The sequence below is a fragment of the Erinaceus europaeus genome, chromosome 1 (assembly GCF_950295315.1).
Source record: "Erinaceus europaeus chromosome 1, mEriEur2.1, whole genome shotgun sequence".
NCBI lineage: Eukaryota > Metazoa > Chordata > Mammalia > Eulipotyphla > Erinaceidae > Erinaceus > Erinaceus europaeus.
In genome coordinates, this window is record NC_080162.1 from 75,785,864 (window position 1) to 75,808,652 (window position 22,789).

Sequence of the window (22,789 nt, forward strand, 5' to 3'; positions counted from 1 at the left end):
TTAATCTGAATGATCAAATTGACTTCAAAATGATGCAAAAAACAAAAAAAAACCTGATCTTTCATTACTAGAATGACTCCAGTATGGCCATGGGATGTTTTGATTGTGATCTTTTATTTCTTGTACTATGTCTGTTTTGATTTCATTTTTAATATTTATTTATTCCCTTTTGTTCTTGTTTTTATTGTTGTAGTTATTATTATTAGTGATGTCATCGTTGTTGGAAAAGACAGAGAAATGGAGAGAGGAGGAGAAGACAAAAAGGGGGAGAGAAAGATAGACACCTGCAGACCTGCTTCACCGATTGTGAAGTGAATCCCATGCAGGTGGGGAGTCAGTATCAAACCAGGATTCTTATTTTTTATCAGAACATTGTTCAGTTCTGGCCTATGGTGGAGCAGGATTGAACCTGGGACATTAGAGTCTCAGGCATGAGAGTCTTTGCGTAACCATTATGCTATATACCTTCCCTCCGGCTCTACTGCCCAACTCCCCCCACCCCCTTTTTTTTTTTTAAGAATATTTTATTCTTAAAAGAGATATGAGGAAAGAGTACCAGGCATCACTCTGGTACATGTGCTGCTGGGGATCAAACTCAGGACCTCATAGTTAAAGATACAATGCTTTTAATCCATTGTGCCACCTCCCAGACAACTATAGTATCAGTTTCGATTAGATAAATTAAAATTAGCTTCTTTTTTTTTTTTTTTTCTTTCCTACCAGGGTTACTTCTGGGTCTCCTTGCCTGCACTACAAATGCACCAATCCTGGCAGCCATTTTTTCCATTTTTTTTCCTGTTATATATTTGACTGGACATAAAGTATTCTCCCTACAGGTGGGGAGTGAGCTTAACTCTGGCCATTGTGCACGGTGATAGGTGCACTTAAACCAGGTATACCAGTGTCTGCCTTGCACCCTTAAATTAGGTCTTTTTATTCCTGACACTACTTGTATATTCTGGTTTCATGACAATTATACTAGAATTTTATTTGATGGGTTACTTTGATACATGGTGAGATTTGAACCTAGACCTGGCACTTGGTACATGCTTGAATTATAAATAATCTCTGACCCCTGTTCTATTTTAACAGTACTATCATTACTTCACTGTCAGACTCTGGGTCTAAATTATTTTGATGCTGCTACCTCTTAGTAATTTTAAAATTCATAATTCATTTGTGCAGGATCTTACTGGTGATGGAGATGATGAGGAAGATGAAGGCTCTGATATGCCAATGCCAAAACTCTTCCGTGAAACCAGGACTCGTTCTGAAAGCCCAGCTGTAAGTTACTTCCCTGAGTTAAAGCACTAACACAGAGGTTTGCACAAAGGAAAAAGAATTAAAAAATACATAACTAAGGGAAGTGTTACTCAACTGCATTTTTTTTTTACCATAGCATTACTCAGCTCTGCCTTATGGTTGTGTAGGGGATGGAACCTGGGACTGTAGAGCCTCAGGCATGAGAGTCTGTTAGCATAGCCATTATGCTATCTACCCCTGTCCCCATGCAGAGGAACCCAAGTTTGAACATCAAACTCCCATATAGAAGCAACTTGGAAAGGGATGCTTCAGTATAGGTAGGGGATGCTATTTTTACCCTTAAGAAAAAAAAAGCCTACCTCCCCAGCCAGCATGTGGAGAATGGCTGATACCCTATCAGCTTCAGAAACCAGAGGTATCTATTCTGCTCCCAGATTGACAGTAGCTGGTGATTGTAAGACGTCATGTGACAGTACACTATGTCCAGCCCTGCCTTGGGTGCTGAATGCAGGCTACTTAACATCTGGGGCACTGGAGTTGTCCAGTTCATAATCCTGACAAAAGCACTTAAGTTTTTTGTTTTTTTTTTTCTCTCCTGTGGTTAGGGGGATGACTGAACCTGGGACTTTGAGCTTCAGGCACAAAAGTTTTTAACATGACTGTTATTCTGTCTACACTTACCAGAAGCACATTTTATTATTTGCTATACTGGGAGGGGGTCTGAGAGTAGATAGCTTAGTGGTTATACATGGAGGCTTCTATGCCTGAGGCTCTGTCAGTCCCAGGTTCAGTCCCCCAAACCACCATAAGCCAGAGCTGAGCAGTGGTCTGTTAAATATATAGTTAGGGGGAGAGAAAACAAGATACTTGCAGCACTGCTTCAGCACTTGGTCCTTGTAGTTACTTGTAGGTAGGAACATAGGGTTTAAATCCAGGATCATTTACGAGGCTAGAGTCTTGCCTGGGCATGGCGTTGTCCGGGTGTGCTGGAGTCCTCGGAGAGCAGCCACTGGCCTTATTCGCTGGCTGTGGCCGTGTGGCCTGGCTGGTCACCAGGCCAGGAACAGGTGGGCAGGAAAAAAAGATCCAGGATCATTGCTCAGCCAGATGTGCCACTTGATTATCAAAAGTACTTTCTATTTACTGCACTGCTCAGATTTGGCTTATTTTAGTGTATAAGCATTACACTATCTCCCTTGTTCTAGTCTCAAGCTCTTATATGCAGGATTTGAACACAAGCCTGGAAACAATGCCATTTTGAGAAAGAGGATTGATTGATATTCCAGTTCCTTTCTGAAGTTAACTGAGTAGTTTTGCCTCCAATTGTTTGAGTAAATTGACTTTCTTTTTACTTTGTTTTATAGATTATAACCAGAGCATTACTGATACATGCAGTGTTGGATTGCACTTGGGACCTCATGCTTGCAAGGCTGTTGCCCTACATGCTGTGCAACCATTCTGAATCCTGTATTTTTTCCTAATCCATTTTGTGACAGGCTGTGGATTGTCATACAGCCCTGTCATTAACACTCCTTTTGCCCCATTCACTTGGGATTTGGGCTGAACTTTTCAGTACAGACACCCATGTTCCTCCATTTAACTACCTCTTTTGCTTCTCTTGACCTAAGGGTGCCTCTCAAGCACAATTCTCTTGGATCCCTGCAGAAGACCGGATGCCACCATTAACCAAAGACCCTGTGCTGATCCTCTCTTGCTTCTAGGTCCGACCTCGAAATAACAACAGCCAGGAGAGGCACAGGCCCTCCGCACGTTCTACCCGAGGCCGGCAGGGCCGCAGTCAATCAGAAGAGTCCCCAGTGATGTTCTCCAGTACCAGGGTTGGTTCCCTAGATGCTCTGATCCATGCTCCAGGGCTCTGCGTGGTGTCGCAAGATCTGCCTCTCATCGCTCTCTGCCTCAGTGAAAGGGGCTGGTGTCTAACCTTCTTTTCTCCAACCTACTCTGTTCAGAGTTTTGCCTTTCATTTCTCTCATGGGTGTTGGACAAACCTCCAGCCTGGTGAATTTCCCCTCTTGGTCCTGTTTTAGATGGAACTATGGTGGAATGCAGGAACTGCATTTCCTATTAACTGGGTTCTCTCCTTTCCTCAGAATGGGCTCAAAACCACTGACTCCAGAGCTATCTTGTCTCCCTACTGTCTTTACTCTCAATGATGTAACCCCAAGGTCGCAGCAACTCCACTCCTGTTGCAAAGCTGGGCACATCACACAGTAAGCACTTAAGGAAACCAGTGGCCTCTTAGCCCTCGGGCCTTCTCAGCACTACTCTTCATTATTGTCTTTGTCTTGTTTGGACTTTCCTCCTTGTTTTTGGAAACCCATCCTTGGTGTGCTCTGTTCTGTTTTAACTCAGTTCTTGGGAAGCAATGGGGGTCCTTAACCACTGGCAACACACTTCTCTTGCACTGAGCTTAAGATGTGTGCCTTTCTGTTTGCAGTCTCTGCGCCGGCGGGCAAGCACACCATGGCCTTCTCCTTCCAGCCCCTACCTCACAATTGACCTCACAAATGATGATGTGGTGTCACCACCAAGCAGCAGCACCCCTTGCCAGACCCAGGACAGCCAGCAGGAGAGCCTGGAGTGCCCACAGGTGGAGGAGGGCAAAGATGCCGACAGTACTGAATATCAGGTACCTCACAGAGGGCTATATAAGATTACTCAGAGGTGACTGTATAAAATTTGACTGTAGTAGTAATAGTGAGTTCATTCTCCATGTCCATTTTGCATTTCCATGATAACAGCCCTTCCTTTACCCTGACAAAACTCATTTCTCATAACATATTAAGGAACACAGAAACTTACATTGTGAAATTTTTTTTTCTTAAAATATTTATTTATTTTCCCTTTTGTTGCCCTTGTTTTATTGTCCTTGTCAGATAGGACAGAGAAATGAAGAAGGGGAAGACAGGAAGGTTTGAACCTGGGACTCCTGTCCTTGGCGCTTTGCACCATGCGCTTAACCCGCTGCGCTACCGCCCAACTCCTGGGTCTTGCCTTTTTTTTTTTTAAATACACATGACATTTTTTATTTATTTTTATGAGAAAATTAGGAGAAAGAACCAGACATCACTCTGGCACATTTGAGTCCAAAGCTTTACCACTGCACCACCTCCCGGACCACAGGTCTTGCCTTTTTAAAACCAGAGCAATGCTCAGTTCTGAGTTATTGGTGCCTGGGATTGAATATGGAAACCCAGAGCCACAGGCATGAAAATTTATTTGCATAACCCTTATTCTGTCTTCCCAGCTCTGCACAGTCTTGGGTTCATGTGGTTTCTCTTCCAGGATGGGAAGGAGTTTGGAATTGGAGACCTTGTGTGGGGAAAGATCAAGGGCTTCTCCTGGTGGCCTGCCATGGTGGTATCCTGGAAATCCACATCCAAGCGACAGGCCATGACTGGGATGCGGTGGGTCCAGTGGTTTGGTGATGGCAAATTCTCTGAGGTAAGTTGGCTAAGAGGGAGAGGATTAGCCAAAGCATCATTCTGGCATATGTGGTAGTATCTCTGCTATTTTCTTTTTTTTTTTACCAGAACACTGCTCAGCTCTGTTTTATGGGGTGTAGGGGAAGTGAGAGTTAGAGATGTATGGTGCATGCTCTGCTAGAAGTTGATCTCAGGACCTCCTACTTGGGAAGCCCATGCCTTAACCTCTGCACCACCCTCCCCAGAACTACACTGATGGTTCATTCCTCAGTATAGTTTATGTAAGGATTACGCCAGCTGTGCATGGTGCATGCAATGTTAGTGACTGAAAAACTACAAAGGCAGAGGCAGGCTGTGAGTATGGATCGGCCTGTCAACGCCCATATTCAGTGGAGAAACAATTACAGAAGCCAGACCTTTCACCTCCTGCACCCCCACAAAGACCTTAGGGCCATACTTCCAAAGGGATAAAGAATAGGAAAGCTATCAGGGTAAAGGGATGGGATACGGAGATCTGGTGGTGGGAATTGTGTGGAGTTGTACCCCTCCTATCCTATGGTTTTGTCAGTGCTTCCTTTTTATAAATAAAATAAAAAAAAGAAAAACATAGTACCTGTGAGGGCCTAGCAAATTAAATCTTTTTTTCAAATTATATATATGTATATATTTATTTATATAAAAAGACCAATAGCAGTATGTTATGCATCAATAGCAGCCAACAGCTTTTCCAGGTTCTGCAGTCATCTGAACAAAATTAGACATCCAGCACACTCCATTTAAAGAGAGAGTGAGAGAGAATGAGAGAGAAAGAGATTGGGGGGGGGAATCCCAGAAAAGAGCAAAGTTGTGTTACTGTTGTGGTACCTGGCACCATTAAAGAAAAAGTCTTCTCAGCAAATTAAATCTTGAAGTACTGTTGAAGTAAGTTTTGTGCTGTGGTTTCTTTATCAGAAAAGTCATGAAGCAGTGGAAGCCAAGTATATTTGTGGAATTTGATTTACAATTGAAGTTTTAGGTTTTCCTGTATGTTATGTATCATTTGGTCCATTTATCATAGATACTGAATTTCCCAGTGGGTGTAGTAAGTGACTGGAGGGAGTTTTCATGTAGATTATCTCTTGCCAGCAGAGAGAGCAGGGAATGGGCACCTGAAACATACATTGTATTACCAGCTGTCTAGGCCAGTAGCTTTATTGTTGGGAAAATTCATTTATTGCCACATCATCGTGAGATAAGAAATGGTCCTTGTGGAGAGACAGGGCATCTGAGTGGGTTAAACTCAAACTGTGCAAGGCGAATTCTTTCAAGGATCCATCCCAGTTCCAGCCCCCTGGTTCTGGTTCAAGTCTCCTGGTCCCCACCCAACTGGGTTGCTTCACAAGCTATGAAGCATATCTGCAGGTATTTTTTTTTTCTTTCTCTTTGTCTTCCCCATCTCTCAATTTCTCTCCCATCACAATTTCTATGTCCTATCCAACAGCAATAGCAACAACAACAGTAACAACAATGCAAAAAAGATGTTACTCAGCCACAGTGATCACCCTGAAGGCAATAAAAAAAAAGCCTTAAGACTAGACCAGATGCTAATAAGATGGAAGTGTGACTCTTAGCTTGATGGGATATAATTATAATGGGGGACTGTTACACTTTCATCTCCATAAACAACTATGTTCTGAAATTTAAAAAAAAGTTTTTTATTTACTAATAGAACACAAACAAACATCACTATGGTACATGTGCTGCCCGGCATTGAACTTAGGACCTCATGCTTGAGAGTCTAGTGCCTTAGCCACTGCGCCACCTCTCTGATCCCAAATGTCCTGAATTTTTTATAAGTGGTGTCAATACTGATCTTGGGATAGGTCAGGAATAGAGTTGCCAATTTATTTACTCAGGAAGATGTTACATGGGAGAAAGCCAGACACACTCTGGTAACATGCTGCCAGAGACTGAATTCAGGCCCTCATATTTGAGATTCCAATGTCTTACCCACTGTGCCACCTCCCAGACCTTAAGCTGCAAATAATGTATATTAAATAAATGCAAGTTGTAGACAATGACGTCTTCATGCATGGCCTGTTGACTTGGGTGTAGAATTGTATGTACCTATGCTCTATGAAAATCAAGTAGTAAAAAAAATTTGCTCTTAGCCAAGCAGTTTTCTAAAGATGTTCAGTTGCTAAAAGACTGAATAGTAATCACAGCATGTGCCTATTATCCGCCCAGTACTAAGTGACTTGTCCGGATACAGGGTTACATTGTGCTATAGAGCAGTTCCACTTTCTGCTCTTAGGGAATCTTAAGTTATAAGATGTTGATGATGCCATTCTCTTCTAGGTTTCTGCGGATAAGCTGGTTGCTTTGGGACTATTCAGCCAGCACTTTAACATGGCAACATACAATAAACTTGTCTCCTATAGGAAGGCCATGTACCATGCACTGGAGGTAATGGAGTGGGTGGAGAGGGTCTAGCCTGGATAATGCTGTCAGTCCACATAGCAGCCCAGAGTAAGGGGTGAGGGAACAGGCAATTAAAGAGGTGGTGAGAGTTCATATAACTTCTATGAATGCCATCGGTAGCTTTTTTTTCCCCTTCCCTCCTGCTGCCCTTACTTTTCCACTGAGTGACTGTCAGAACTATAGGCTGAATTGGGAAGAAATATTTGAATGAGAAGCATATTCCTTATAAACAGTTCAAGGCCAAAGCTGGACAGCGGCTGAGGTCAGTTTCCTCCTGGGTATAGTTCTATGCTATCATGGAGGAGTGTCCTTGACAGTAGGAAAGGTCACTGGACTCTGTTAAGCTCTTTGCTAAATCAGAAATGTTTCCAATATAAAATATTTTACACTTTCATCTACAATGGAGAATAAAAAATGAGGTGGTTTCAGGCTTGGGTAGATAGCATAATTATACAAACATACTCATGCCATAACACCATAAGCCAAAGCTGAGCAGTGCTTTCTTAAAAATAAATAGAAAAGAAATATGCTTTCTGAGAAGTTCTGACTGATCCCAAAGGTTGCGGAGCTAATCTCCCCTCTGATTAAGAGCTGACCATCTTCCCTTCAAGGAGAAAATCTCATTTGGGGTGCCTATATGAGAATTCTTCACACCCCATCTATACCCACTGGCCTCCTAGCCATCTGCACAGGCCTTACATACCACAGACCAGGACAGCTGCCTGCTATGAAAGGGCCAAGTGGAAAAGGGATTTCAGCCCTCAGCTGTGGCCTAGCCAGCATCCACCACCAGCATCACCACAAACTTGCCTTTTGTCTTTGCAGAAAGCCAGAGTACGGGCTGGCAAGACCTTCCCCAGAAGCCCTGGTGACTCCTTAGACAACCAACTGAAGCCTATGCTGGAGTGGGCTCAAGGTGGCTTCAAGCCTACCGGTGTTGAGGGCCTGAAACCCAACAACAAGCAACCAGGTATGAATGGGTGTCTATAACAGCACTCAATGCTGGCTGTGGGAACACGTATGCAAGATATTCCCATTGGAAAAAAATTGGGAAAGATTTTAAAAATATAAGTACAAATTAAGTACACATTACAGAGCACAAGGACCCAAGTTCAAGCCCCATTTGCAGGGAAAAAGTGTGAAGCAAGTGATAAAGCAAGGCTACAGATGTCAGACTCTCCCTCTCTATATCTCTATCTAATAATAATGCTTAATAATGGCACCAATGCAACATTTTCTCCTTGATAACTGATAATGTCCCAAAAAGCTTAAATCCAGGCTTAAAATTTGTGTTTACAATTCATGCTTTTAACATGTTGTTCTGTTTTCTCCCCCCTTCCCAAAGTTGTTAATAAGTCGAAGGTTCGTCGTTCAGGCAATGGGAAGTTAGAATCAAGGAAACACGGTATTCCCTTCCAAACTTTTAACTGCACACTTTTCTTGGCACTTGAATTTCCTGGTCACTGAAAAAGAATCAAATCTGTTCCACAGCCAACCTAAACTCTCCCCACCTTTCACTCACAGTGGTCTTCAGGTTAACCTTGTTGGGTGTGCACATACTTCTAGTTTCTTCTACACACTAGTGGGTTCTGATTTTCTCTTGATTTCCCCTAACAATGTGGTTTTTGTGATTAAGTTGTTGTGGTTTATAATTGCTACATAATATCACTTCCTAGGACCAACATATCGCTTCACTGTGTCCCTGGTTGATTGGATTTGTATATTAAAATTTATTTTATTAAATAAAATATTTATATTAATATTTATTAAATTTTATTTTATTTAATATATAAATAATATTTATATATTAAATAAATTTTGTATATTAAATAAAATTATATATAGACAGTATATAAATAAAACAAGTTAAATGTTAACAGTTAGCTAGGAAAGCTCAGAGGTCCCAGGTTAAATCCCCTGGCCCACTCAGAAGTTAGAAATAAGGAGTACTCTATAAAAAATTAATTAATTTAAAATAGTAATAATTAATCCCAGTATTTCAAACAGTTTATTTTAGCACTTGAATCAACTGAATTTTAATAACATTTCCAAGAACTTGTAGATTTAGCAATTAGATTTTACATAATGAATCATGTCAAATGTCCAGATTTTCTTCAATGAAGACCTTGGCAGTTACAAATTTATAGTAAAAAATTAAATGTATGCCAGACATAGCTTCTAGGATGAACACTCATCACCATTAGGCAGAACTCTGGACAGTGCTCTGATTAAAAATAAACACTCAAAGTCATATTTCTTTTTTTTTTTTTAATTTTTCTTTTTTTTTTTTTAACTTTTTTTTTATTTAAGAAAGGATTAATTAACAAAACCATAGGGTAGGAGGGGTACAACTCCACAATTCCCACCGCCCATTCTCCATATCCCACCCCCTCCCCCGATAGCTTTCCCATTCTCTATCCCTCTGGGAGCATGGACCCAGGGTCATTGTGGGTTGCAGAAGGTAGAAGGTCTGGCTTCTGTAATTGCTTCCCCGCTGAACATGGGCGTTGTCAAAGTCATATTTCAATTAAGCCACACGTGACACGTTATCTGGCTTGTTGGACATCACAGGGCTTCTCTAATGATCTTTGAGCTGAATGTAGCCTTCTGCATCCCACACTTTTTTGAAATCCTAGCAAACATGCTTTATATACATATAGTGGCTTTCACATTCTGGTCCATGGTAAGACAATATGACAGCAGTATAGCCTTCTGGCGTGCCCAGATGTGTTCTTGTCTAAGGCTGCATTCGCCCAGCACTCTCCTCAGTTAGCTCCTTACTGTTTATAGATAACAAATCCCGGAGACGCACAGCTGATGACTCTGCCAACTCTGATTACTGCCCCCCGCCCAAGCGCCTCAAGACAAATTGTTACAACAATGGCAAGGACAGAGAAGACCAGAGTCGAGGTGATTGTGGGATTTTAGAGACTAGAGGGTTATTTCTGGCCAGTTATCAGGATCCAGCAGATATTGGTACTCCCCAGTGCAGAATTGTAACCAATGTGCCAAGAAGCTCCCTGACTCTCCCGAACCTCTTTCCTCAACAGAGCAAATGGCTTTGGATGTTGCCAACAACAAAAGCAATCTGGAAGGTAATGCTCTTTCCCTTGCCAGGCTTCCCTTGTATCCAGGCTAATTTGTGCTCATCCTCACCCTTCCAGGGCTTGTTCTATTTTTTTAAGGTCAGGGACCCAAAGGCATCAAAGTTGGTATATAGAAGGAATGGGTTTCTTTTTTCCAAATGACCCATTGAAGAAAGCAGCAAGGATGTCTGGTACAAAATGACTTACAGGTCACCTTGATTAAGACAATTGAAAACATGGTCAGGCTTTTCTAACTGGCAGACACTTCACCTGCCATTCTCTGAGATTAACTCCAGCAGACTCCGCAGTTTTAAGGTTGCTCATCCTGATGTGCTTTAATTTACAAATATTTATTGAGTGATTACTCAGTACTGGTCTGGGAAAGCAACAAATGTCACTTATGACCACAAAGAACATTTTAAAAAGTTTGGACAATTCCTTGATCATCCCCAGGGGATGATGATGTTGTTCTTCTGATAACAACAAGCAAATTAGGCTCAACATGAATTCACTTGAAACCCAGGGGCCTTTGCTTGGTACTCACCCCCACCTCTTCTGTAATTGCCCAACTTTTGCCTGTACCACATTTAAAACTATCAACTTCACCTTTCCCAACCTCTGGGGGGTGGTTGAAGCATTGATGAAAGGAACAAAGCCTGAGCATGGTGCACAAGGCATGGTGCCAGCAGAGAGTAGACCCCGGACCTGAGTTAGCCATGTTGTGTATTTTAACACTAGCTACTTCTTTGTCTTCCTTACAGATAGCTGCCTGTCCTGTGGTAGGAAAAATCCTATGTCCTTCCATCCTCTGTTTGAGGGTGGGCTCTGCAAGACTTGCAGGGTAAGTTCTACCTCTCCTGGCCCTCTTGCCATCCCTTCATGTCCTTCCTTTAAGGTATTCCCCACCAGTCTTGAGTAGCCCTTTGTGAGGGAGGCCCCAGATCTCAGTAGCAAGGGGCAATTCTCCCTATAATTGGCTCTCCTGGTGAGGAAACAGGAGCTGGAGGGACCTTGTCTGACTTCACGTGTTCTCTGCCAGAATCGCTTCCATGAGCTGTTCTACATGTATGATGATGATGGCTACCAGTCCTACTGCACCGTGTGCTGTGAGGGCCGAGAGCTACTTCTCTGCAGCAACACGAGCTGCTGCCGGTGAGCTTTGGCCCACTCTGTCCTCCTGGAAAGAGGGACTCCAGGCAGCCAAGTGCAGGGGGCTGCCATCCCATGGCAGGAAAAAATGCTTTAAGGGAGGAGTATTTAATTCTAAGGTGTTGAACTTTATTGAACCAAGGGCAGTACCATGTCTCCCAGGGTTAGTTACTCAAGTTAAGATAGCTATACTGCTGGTGCCATCTCTTCAGGGAAAGGCTGGCAAACAAGGCACCTGGTACTATTGTGCAACATCCCTTTTCTCCTGTTGAGTACAGGTGCTTCTGTGTGGAATGCCTGGAGGTGCTAGTTGGCACTGGCACAGCTGCAGAGGCCAAGCTACAGGAGCCCTGGAGCTGCTACATGTGCCTCCCTCAGCGCTGTCATGGTATCCTGCGCCGCCGCAAAGATTGGAACATGCGTCTGCAGACCTTCTTTACCACTGACCCAGGAAGGGAATATGTAAGTCGTCTTTGCCCAGCAGTCCAGCCCCCACCTATCTTTGGGTGCTTGCCTATTGGCATGAATAATTAGTGACATTAATAAGCAAGCCTTTGAGAACCTCAGACTCTTACAAGGTCTCTGACTTTTAGTGTTCCTTCCTCCCCAGCTCTTGGTATACACTATTACATAGATTTTCAATAGCCTTGACTAACAGATGGTTTAAAAATTATCACATTGTCCAAAGCATAGTGTAGGTGACAGGGCTCTGTTCTACATTGCATGGCTTACACAGTGTATGCATGTCAGTGAACACCTGTAGTGTTCTTGTGTGGTCATGCCTGAGGCTAGCATAGCCGTCCTGTGCCCACACGTTTGATGGGTGTCAGTGAGTTCCTCAGGAAGGTCACCTCCCAGCCCCCAGAGGATAAGTCTTCCCTCTGCACTCATCTCTCTAACCTCCTTCTTTAACTTGGCAGGATGCCCCCAAGTTGTTCCCTGCAATTCCTGCACCCCGGAGGCGACCCATTCGAGTTCTGTCCCTGTTTGATGGGATTGCAACAGGTGAGATTGTTCACCCAGCAGTGTTCACCTCCCAGGATTTCTGAACCCAGTGCTTGTTTGTCAATTGACATGTTAGGGATAGCCCTTTTTTTTTGATGTCCTCATTGGAGAGGGGGGATGACAGGGAGAGAAAGATAGTCTGCCTGTATTATTCTTACTTATTTTTATTTCTTAATATTTTTATCCCATTTTGTTGCCCTTGTTTTTCATTGTTGTAGTTATTATTGCTGTTGTCATCCTTGTTGGATACAGGGAGAGAGAAATGGAAAAAGGAGGGGAAGACAGGGGGAGTGAAAGATAGACACCTCCAGACATGCTTCACACCACTTGTGAAGCAACTCCCCTGCAGGTGGGGAGCCAGGAGCTCAAACCTGGGTCCTTACTCCTTGCACTTTGTGCCACCTGCGTTTAACCCACTGCGCTACTGCCCGACTCCCACATAAATATTTTTAATAAGTTAAAGTAACCCACAAAAGGTCTATGCTCTACTCATTTTTGAATACCCTGAAGTTCTTAACCATGTTCTTCCCATGTGTCTTTGTCCATGTCGGTACACCTCTATCAGTTACTGCATCCATTCACATTTTCCTTGGGCTTGGTCCTTGCTGTGACCAGTGTGCTGTTTCCACATCCTTGACAGCGATATTTGAGTGAATGAATCTAGTCCGTATATGAAGTAGATCTGGAAAACCTAAACTGAATTGGATTTTCTGTCTCCTTGAACCACCTATAGGGTACCTGGTCCTCAAAGAACTGGGCTTCAAAGTGGAGAAGTATGTGGCCTCTGAAGTGTGTGAAGAGTCCATTGCTGTTGGGACCGTGAAGCATGAGGGCAACATCAAATATGTGCATGATGTCAGGGATATCACCAGGAAAGATGTTAGTCACAAGATGGGCTCCTGGGTGGGCTGCCACACTCTTGTCCCTGAGCCACACACCCTGACAGCCATGTGGGCCATTTCCCCATGTTTAAGAGTATGAAATTGTAGCACCTGTGCTCACATGTAGTAAAATCCTGCATTAGAGGAAGGCTCTACAATGAGTAAGGCAAGGCTGCAGACCTTTCTCCTTTACCCTTTTTAAAATCCAAAATAAATAAGGAGGTAAAGAAAAAGACTAATGACTAATGGCTCAGCTCTGGCATAAAAGCAGAGATGGTCATTGAACCTGTGCCCCTCAGTAGTGTCCCACCCCCCCTTTCATTATTTATTGTCCCTTTTGTTGCCCTTTTTATTGTTGTAGTTATTATTGTTGATGACATAGTTATATAGGACAGAGAAATGGAAAGAGGAGGGGAAAGAAAAATAGACACCTTCACTGCCTGTGAAGTGATTCCCCTCCAGGTGGGGAACCAGGGCTTATGCCTGTCCTTACCAAGTATGCTTACCCACTGCACTACCTTCCTATCCCACTGCACTACCTTCTGATACCCTCCCGCCCCCCGCAATTCCTCTCTTAAGAATGACTCCCCCCTCCTCAGATTGAAGACTGGGGCCCCTTCGACTTGGTGATTGGTGGAAGCCCATGCAATGATCTTTCAAATGTGAACCCTGCCAGGAAGGGCCTGTATGGTGAGCATCCCTTCATTTTTAATGTACCCAAGCAAACCCATCATTTGAGTGCTGCTCTAGAAAGCTGTTGGCTTCTCACCATCCTTACCTGCTGGGTCTGTCCATATGCCATCATGATTTCTAACTCCCAGAGATATCTGTAGACATTTCTTTAGTCATTGCCTAAAGTTATTCTAGGGGACTTGGGCTTTGAGGGGATATATGTTAAATAAGATGATGATCAAACAACTGGTGACTGAAAGAATGACTGACCCCCAACTCTTTTCTCATCTCAGAGGGCACTGGCAGACTCTTTTTTGAATTTTACCACCTGCTGCATTATGCACGCCCCAAGGAGGGTGATGACAGGCCATTCTTCTGGATGTTTGAGAATGTGGTAGCTATGAAGGTCGATGACAAAAGGGACATCTGTCGTTTCTTGGAGGTAAGAGACAACTAGAATTTTTTAAAGGTAACCCTGGTGGGGAAGACCATACTGATAATAAAGAAGTATTGATATCAAAAGGATGCTACTCTACGATACATGATATCTTTGTGACACTTGAATCTTATTATGAAAACTGATTTAGCAGGCTATTTAATACACATCAAGGAGATAATTAATACCTATGCACTTAATACCTATGCACTTAATACCTATGCACTTAATACCTATGCACTTAATACTTATGGACTTAATTGAAATGCTAAAGCCCTGTTCTGAGCTCATAGAACTTTATTTCAGGCATGCTGTATTAACTTGGCATATTGGGTTCTTTAGCCACAATCTGCAAACAATGCATTCCTCTAGCCCAGGACCTCATCTCACCAGGTTGGATTTTTTAACTGCTTTCCCCACCTCTTCGTAGCCTGCACTGTAATCTGGTGTGCCTCAGGCTGTGCTTCTCTCTAACCTGCCTGTCAGCCAGTTTTGCCCCACCCTTAATTTGGAGTTTACACTTTCTTTGCAGCCGCCTCACTGAGAGAGCAGCCTTGTCCAGCCAGCCTAAACCCCTGGCTTCTGACTCCCTTCTCTTTTGTGCCTGCAGTGCAATCCAGTCATGATCGATGCCATCAAAGTGTCTGCTGCTCACAGAGCCCGGTATTTCTGGGGCAACCTGCCAGGAATGAACAGGTAACTGGGGGGGCCTCTGTGCAGACAGACAACTATGTCAGATACAGAGCCATGTTCATGCCTTCTAGACAAGACTGAGAAAGGATCTCTGCCCAGGATTCACCCTAACCCTGAATATCTCAGGCAATAGTCTGTCCATCTGACTTACACCACTGCATATAGGCCTGGTTCTCACAGTGGTGTCTTCCCCAATCAGGGTCACTGAGGCTTTCACTTACCACCCCTACACCACCCCCAATCAATTTTAGTAAAGCAGTTCATAATCCTGGAACATGCAAAATGAGGGATCAAATCTATAGTCTCATACTTCAAACAAAATGCTTATCCAGATCTACCTCCCTGGCCTTGAAGTACTCTTTATCTCCCTACCACAAAGCCAGTCATGCTTGGGATCAACTTTCCATGAATAAATGTCTGAACTAAAATGACAATTTTAGACTAAAGCCTGTGTCTCCCTCCCCTTTCCAAACCAACAGCCTATCCCAACTTCTTATCAGCCCTTTCATGTTGAAAGCAGGAGATATGGATGAGGATTAGTTATGTCTTATATGTGATTTCAAGAAGAACGTAATTAAGACAAAAATGCAGTGGTAATGTGATGCCCCAGATTTGCAAATAAGTGAACTTCAGAAACCATCTTCAACTTTCAGACATTTAGCAAAGTGTGGGCAGAAGTGAGAAGGCAGTAGAATAGCTCAGGGGCTGGATATCTTGCATTTTTATTGGGCTCATCAGCCAGTCAAATGGTGCAGTGTGTGGAGTGAGATGGGCTCAGTGAGCCTGCACTTACTTAGTGCTTTCACTATATCGGTTTATTAGTCCTGATTGGTTGGGGTGGATTTTCCTTGTGTGAGAACTGGAATACACAGTAAGTGATTTCAGGGTCATGGTTGATGGGAGAAAACCCTGGAAGCACTGAACAAATTAGTGGGAAGATTGCTTCTATTCAAGGTCCCTAACTAAAGGAATGGATGAGGATAATTTCAAGAAATTAATATCCTAGTGGAAGTGTAGAAGTAAGAAGCTACTTGCTGATTTGCTTTGAGAGAAGTAGTTGAAGCTGAGTCACTGGTAAGGGCAGGGCAGAGAACTTAGAAGGAGGGTCATCCTGTGGGATTTGCTGATCCCACAGCAGGTATAGGGAAAGTAGAATGAGTTTTGAAAGGTATAGCAAAAGGTATAGCAAAGGTATAGCAGACAGAAACAGTGACAAGGAGCTGTACTGTGCCATAGGAAGTACTTAGACCAGCATAATGGTAGATCTTTGGCATTTACCCAGGAAATGATGCATATTCTGACACTGGATTTGCTGACACAGTTACAATGAATGTGCGGTGAAAGGCTATGGAAAATTGGGGTACTAGCTCTAACTTGTGGGATTAATGGTTACAGCATCAGCCATAAGCCAAGTCTAGCTGTTAGGTGAAATATTTCAATTTGTTTGAGTGCAGACATAGAATAAACCCACTGTAAGCACTGTAAGCTCAGCTCCATTGAGTTCATGGAAGGCGTATGATCAGATCAGGGTGGCATATGACAGGGGACATAAGCAACAGAATATAGGTTGTGTGGTTCCCTAACCCCATTTTGGTATGCAACATTTTCATGATTTCCATTTAGCATTGAAATTATAGACTGGGCTTTGGTGATCATCAACTCTATGCTTTTAGACTTAATTGCTTTTTCTGCTCTGCCACTGCTTAACTATTCCAGTCTCTGGAGTCTTTGCTTTTTCAGCCATCTCTTTGTCTCTGCATTTCCAGGTTTCAAAGGCTACTTCTTTTGTGAACCACTGTCTGTCCTACCTGCACCCAATTCTAGTGCTTAAATTAAAAACTCTGGGTCTGCATCCACAGAAAGCAATCCGCCAAGGCATGGATTTTGCGTACTGACATTTGTTATTTGTGACATATCACAAATAACAAGTCCTACAGCTCAAGGTGGCATGACTTGCACAGTCACTATTTCATTAGTAAACAGTGGGAGAGTGAATAGAAGGAAGCACAAGAGGAGTTTCCAGTTTTCCGCATCCACCTTTAAATCAGAACCTTTTCCTCCCCTTTTTCTATTTTCTTATTTTTGCCTCCAGGATTATCTGGAGATTAGTGCCTGCACTACAAATCCACTGGTCCTGGCTGACATTTTTCCATTTTATTGGATAGGACAGAAATTGAGATAGGAAGAAGAGAGAGGGAGAAAGACACAGATCTCCAAAGCTTGTGAAGCATCCCCACAGCAGGTGGTTAGCCTGGGGCTTGAACCAGATAGTTGCACTTGGTACTAAGTGCGACTAACTGGGTGTGCCACTGCCCAAGCCACCTTTTTCATTTTTAAGTTTCTGCTTAATAGTAGATGACTGTAACGTTAAATATTGTATAGTTCCATAACATATCCACCACCAAAGTTTTGTATCCCCATCCTATGGGAGAACCTAAGTAATAAAGTGGAGGTCTGTGGAGCATTTGTTGGCAGGCATAGGCCTTCCCTCTACTTAAGGAATTGTCTATTCCTGACTCTTAGCACACAGGCCTGTGACAGGGTATTTGTAGCTAACTCCCAGCCAAAGCACACTCTGTAACTATAGGCCCACACTCCCACATCGGGAGGTGCCTACCAAAAAGCCCCATTTATATTACTGTAGAAAGTAATGGGTTTTGGCTGTTCCCAGGCCCGTGATAGCATCAAAGAATGATAAACTCGAGCTGCAGGACTGCTTGGAATTCAATAGGACAGCAAAGGTAAGATGGTTGGTCTGTACCATGGCCTCCTGGGAAATGCACTTGGTGATTCCAAGCAAGGGTCCTGATCTTTGCTGTCCAGTTTGTTCCTGTCCCTCCCTCACTTGACACCTTGGTGCTGGGTCTTTCACCCTTCATCTTTATTTAAAAGTGCCTTGGTAGGGTGAGAGGCTTTTGATCATCACTGAGGAAACACAAAGTGGATTGTGAATGCACATTCCATAGGGACTGTATATATCTCTGCTGTTCCTCTTAGTCTGAAATCAACACTTATCTCCCCCCCCCCAAATTTTTAAGAAATGATTCTCATTTAAAATACTGGTAATTTACATTTACGTCAAAATAAACTACCCTGTAATGATTTTTTTGGGAGGGTAAAAAACTTAATCTTTGATCAGCAACATTGGTGTCTTTCTGCACCCATGTGGTCTCACTCTGCTCATTTGTTTTTAATCTCTGAGGTTGATCCTTCCCATGCACTAACTTGGTGTCCGTGAGAAGCACACAGTGCTCTGATACTTCCAGCTCAGCTCTTCTGACTCTTCTCATGCTGTGAGCCTGCCCCTTGCTCTCTTCCCCCTGCACCTTCCCATCTCCATCTCTTCCCTAGGTAATTCTTGATTTGCCTTGAACCTTTCCTACTGTGCTCACTCCATGATGTCATTTTGTTCTCCAGTTAAAGAAAGTACAGACAATAACCACCAAGTCGAACTCAATCAAACAGGGGAAAAACCAACTTTTCCCTGTTGTCATGAATGGCAAAGAAGATGTTTTGTGGTGCACTGAGATAGAAAGGTGAGCAAGGCTGCTGTGGTGGAGAGGGAGTGAGCCAGTTGGGAAGAGCTGATCCCCGAGGCACACAAAGGGCAGATGCACTGGGGGTAACAGCTTTTCAGTAGCCATCCTGGGAGGAATGGCCAGTGAGTCTGGAGGTGGAGAGGATTCTGAAACACAAACACATTACATAATGCCATCCTGCTGTTGTGCCTGTGTCATGCCCCAACATGCCTAGGAAGCAGCTGGGGGACGGCTAAAACTACTGACATGCCATTACTGTTTCTCAGAAGGCTCCTTCTTCCAGGTTACTCCATTTTATAGATAGCTGATCCTTCTTTCTCACAACCTGTCTTCTCCCTCTTCCATTTAGTTGGCAGTGCCTATGTTAATTTCAGGAGTCTGCATATAGACTTCAGAGCTCTGGGTTTCGTTTTCATTTGTCTTTTTTTTTTATTGGATTATAAATTTGTATCTTTATTGGTTAGAAACAGCCAGAAATTGAGAGGGAAGGTGCTAGGGAGAAACACCCGAAACACTGCTTTTACCACTCACAAAGCTATATTGAATTATCATGAACATTTTTCTTTTAAAAGATTTTATTTATTCATGAATGAGAAATAAGAACCAGACATCACATGAGCTGCAGGGGACTGAATTTTAAGAGACCAATGCTTTATCCACTGAGCCACCTCCCTGACCACCCATAGATTATATTTTCACCCCAGATTTTGAGTTACCAGTAGTAACTTTTTAATTGGATTTTATTACTATTTTTTTTTGCCTCCAGTGGTATCACTGAGACTTGTGACTGCACTAAGAATGCACTGCTCCTGATGGCCATCTTTCCATTTTTTTATAGGATAGGCCAATGAGAAATACCTGCAGACCTGCTTCACCAATTTTGACGTCACCCCCACCCACTGCAGGTGGGGAACTGGGGATTTAAACAGATCCTTGCCTATGGCAAGGAAGATGTTTTGTGATGCACTGAGATAGAAAGGTGCCACTGTCTAACATCGCCACCACCCCCCCCATTAGTTTTCTTAGTTTCACTAATATCTGATTAGTGGAAGGAAACATGTAATCTTGCCCACACATACTCTGGATTAGTCTGGATTTTGTGACTAAGGACTGTAATGCTCCGCCAGACATGTGACATGGTGCACATGGCTGGCATTAAGCAGTTAATGAACACAATAGGTCCCAGGTTCTGGTGTTTATTATACTCTGCCATTGCCCACTGGATGATAAACCTTGGAATAAATGAGACACACTGATAATGTAGTCCTTGGCTGCAGTAAACTCTTGGTATTCTTACTTGGTATCTACCATTAAGTATAGTTTAAGCCTTAATCTAGTAACTGAATTTGCAGAGATCAAAATCTCAGCCTGCTTCAGTGTATTCAATTATTAAATTATGCAACCATCTGATGTTGAAAAGACCTTTCTGTTCCTTATTAAGAAAATTGTCTTTATGATCTCAGGAAGAACTCCAGGTGCCCATGTACAATGTTAGTGATTAATGCCAGGAGGGTACACAGCACAAGTGCCCTCACGACCATCTCTGTGTTCAGAAGGACTGTGGGTCTGGCCTCTTGGGTGCACAGGGTACTTTGAAAGTCTGGTTGTCCCTCCCAGCAGGGGTGGGGAGCAAAAACTCTCAAAGTGCTCAGCATGTTGGAGGTTGCCCTTCTGACTGTCTTTTCATCTGGTGTCTTACCTCCAGGATCTTTGGCTTTCCTGTGCACTACACAGACGTGTGCAACATGGGCCGTGGTGCCCGCCAGAAGCTGCTTGGAAGATCCTGGAGTGTCCCAGTCATCAGACACCTCTTCGCCCCCCTGAAGGACTACTTTGCCTGTGAATAGTTCTTCTGGGAGGCCCTTGGCATGGGGGAATGGGACCAAGCCTGGATCCAGAAGGTGCTGCCTGGGCTCTGCCCTTCCTCAACTCTGCTATGTGGCTCTTGTCTCAAGCTACCTTTGTGGAGGGAACAGTACCCTTCCAGCAGGGGTAGCATGACTTGCCACCTCATTGTGCACAATTCAGACCCGGCTGCTTGGAGCAGCCAGACATGGTGCTCATTTTTATTTTCTAAGACTTTAAAAACTTGAAGTAGATAGTAAGAAGACTTTTTTGTTTGTTTGTTTCCCTCTTTCCCCTCCTGGGTTAACCGCTCAAGAGATAGGATGGCTAAGATACCAAAACCACAGTGCCGACAGTTCTCTAATACTCAGGTTAATGCTGAAGAATCACCCAAGACAGAAAATGCAAGTCTTTAAAAAATTTTAAGTGTCTGCAGCTCCCTTGTTTCCAGGAGTGGACAGTTGTAGACAATGCGGCTAAGGGACATTTTTAAGAACCCAGAGGTTTTTTTTTGTTTGTTTGTTTGTTTTGTCCTCTCCCCACCTGGGCCTAGCAGAAGAGGACAGGATGTCTGCCTTTCTTGAATTTTTCCCCAACCAGACCAGTTCCTCCTTCTGGCAGTATACTGTACTGCCAGGGCTCATTTAGAATATTTTTCATGATGATGACAGCAGGGATGACATCATCACATTCAGGGCTATTTCTTCCTGCTCATGTAAGGGCAGGGTCTCCCTTAATTAAATCCCCCTCAGTGACTGTAGTTGACCCCTCCGGGGAGCTCAGGGAGGGAAGGGCTGGGTTAGAAGCTGCCACTGATGCTGTAACCAGGCATAGCTTCACATATCCCTCTTCCCCATGTGCAGGGCAGTGAAGGATAAGGCTTCCTTAGACCTTCCTGTGTCTCCCACCCTCCTTTTCACATGCCCCCACTCCCAAGATGTACCATTCACACTTGTCTTCAGGCACAATTCCCCTAGAATCAGAACACAGGCCAATTCTTCAACCTGTTTTGACAGCCAGTGGCAGAAGCACATTTCCCGCACTTTTCCCCATCTAAGAGATTGCAGAGGGGAGAAACTGCAATAAAAGGTCTCTGTCTCTCTGAGATTTTAAAGTCCTTTTAGTCAATTTTAGGGGCATGGGAGGTCCAACAGGCTGCATTTCAGAAATGCTGTAATGGTTTTTAACACCTTTTACTCCTACTGGTGCTAATTTTGTAGAAAATGGAACAATGTCAAGTTTTGTGGGATTTTTTTTTATACTTTTTTTATATCTCAGATTTACATTTTTATGTTTTAACATTTTCATAAATTTTTTTTTGTAACTGGAGCCATGTAACAATTATGGGGAAAATCTGTGCCTTGTCTCAATGGTTTTGCTAATTTGTAGGCTGAAAGATGACTGATGCCTAGAGTTTACCTTAAGTTGAATTAAAAATCAGTATTTCTCTATAATAGTCTGATGTCCCTTTTGTTCTCTTGCATGTCAAGTGGGCGGGCATCTAAGGTCTGGCTAATGTGAGAGGGTGGGTGGTTGAAGTAGGTTGTTAACTGGGCACGTCACCCCAAGTAGACACGGTCCGCATGTGTTCCCCCACATGAGAAAATGTGTTAGATCAGACTGAGATCACACGCTCTTAAGCTGAGTCACTTCCCAGGCCTTTTTTTTGTTAGTTTGTTAGAAACACCCTTCAAGATAACACATTTTGCCATTCTAAGACTATCAAAGCTACTCCCTCCAACTCCAGTTTAGGACTTCTGCAGGCACAGCCAAGTTTCCCAAGCAGTTGACTCAGTAGTAAAAGAGGAGTGCAGCGAGATTACCATTTTGGTATAGCTCAGCTAGTGTGTGCAGAGGCAGAGAGATGGGTGAGTGGGGTTAACATGCAAACAAGCATCAATTCTGTGCAAGTTAGGAGATCAACAGGGCCATTTCTGAGTATTAGAGGCCAGAACACTGCTCCACCATATTCATTCCTGTGGGAAATCCAACCCAGGGCCTAGGGAGTTAAGCTTTACTGCTGAGTCACCTCCCTAGTCCCAGTCCTGGGAGAGTTGTCATGTATGCCACCGAGGTTTGAGCCAGGGCCCCCACTAGAACAAGGAAATTTCACTGCTGTGACTCTGCTTCTATATCTTAAAAGCAGACCAAAGGAAAAATTCTTAGTAGGTATTTGACAAAACACATCCTGGGGATGGAGAAAGCAGATACATAATTCTCAACATCACAGGCCAGAGTAGTGCTCTGATTCCAATGTTCTCTATCTTTTATAAATATTTAAAAACTAATGCTTTGGGCTGGCTGTGTAGCCGGT

General features: G+C 43.4%; 1 protein-coding gene and 1 non-coding gene across 5 annotated transcripts in view; both read left to right on the top strand.

The window, feature by feature from the left end:
- Positions 1–20,740, top strand: part of DNMT3B (DNA methyltransferase 3 beta) — a 37,526-nt gene extending 16,786 nt beyond the window's left edge. For 2 of the 4 annotated variants that reach the window (XM_060188359.1, XM_060188366.1), the window contains 18 exons: positions 1,186–1,284; positions 3,722–3,913; positions 4,570–4,728; positions 7,047–7,154; positions 7,995–8,139; positions 9,960–10,079; positions 10,220–10,264; positions 11,017–11,096; positions 11,295–11,407; positions 11,683–11,866; positions 12,325–12,409; positions 13,143–13,288; positions 13,890–13,980; positions 14,256–14,404; positions 15,009–15,094; positions 17,763–17,832; positions 18,509–18,627; positions 20,336–20,740. In XM_060188359.1, the coding sequence (XP_060044342.1) occupies positions 1,186–1,284; positions 3,722–3,913; positions 4,570–4,728; positions 7,047–7,154; positions 7,995–8,139; positions 9,960–10,079; positions 10,220–10,264; positions 11,017–11,096; positions 11,295–11,407; positions 11,683–11,866; positions 12,325–12,409; positions 13,143–13,288; positions 13,890–13,980; positions 14,256–14,404; positions 15,009–15,094; positions 17,763–17,832; positions 18,509–18,627; positions 20,336–20,477 (2,133 nt within the window). In that variant the 3' untranslated portion in view covers positions 20,478–20,740. Of the gene's footprint in view, positions 1–1,185; positions 1,285–2,984; positions 3,102–3,721; positions 3,914–4,569; positions 4,729–7,046; positions 7,155–7,994; positions 8,140–8,514; positions 8,575–9,959; positions 10,080–10,219; positions 10,265–11,016; positions 11,097–11,294; positions 11,408–11,682; positions 11,867–12,324; positions 12,410–13,142; positions 13,289–13,889; positions 13,981–14,255; positions 14,405–15,008; positions 15,095–17,762; positions 17,833–18,508; positions 18,628–20,335 lie in introns of those variants that run through there. The other 2 variants (XM_060188381.1, XM_060188376.1) reach the window with 2 other exon arrangements.
- Positions 2,206–2,332, top strand: LOC132542895 (small nucleolar RNA SNORA3/SNORA45 family). The gene has a single exon (XR_009553863.1). It is a non-coding gene; the product is annotated as a small nucleolar RNA SNORA3/SNORA45 family (small nucleolar RNA).
- Positions 20,741–22,789: the final 2,049 nt, after the last annotated feature.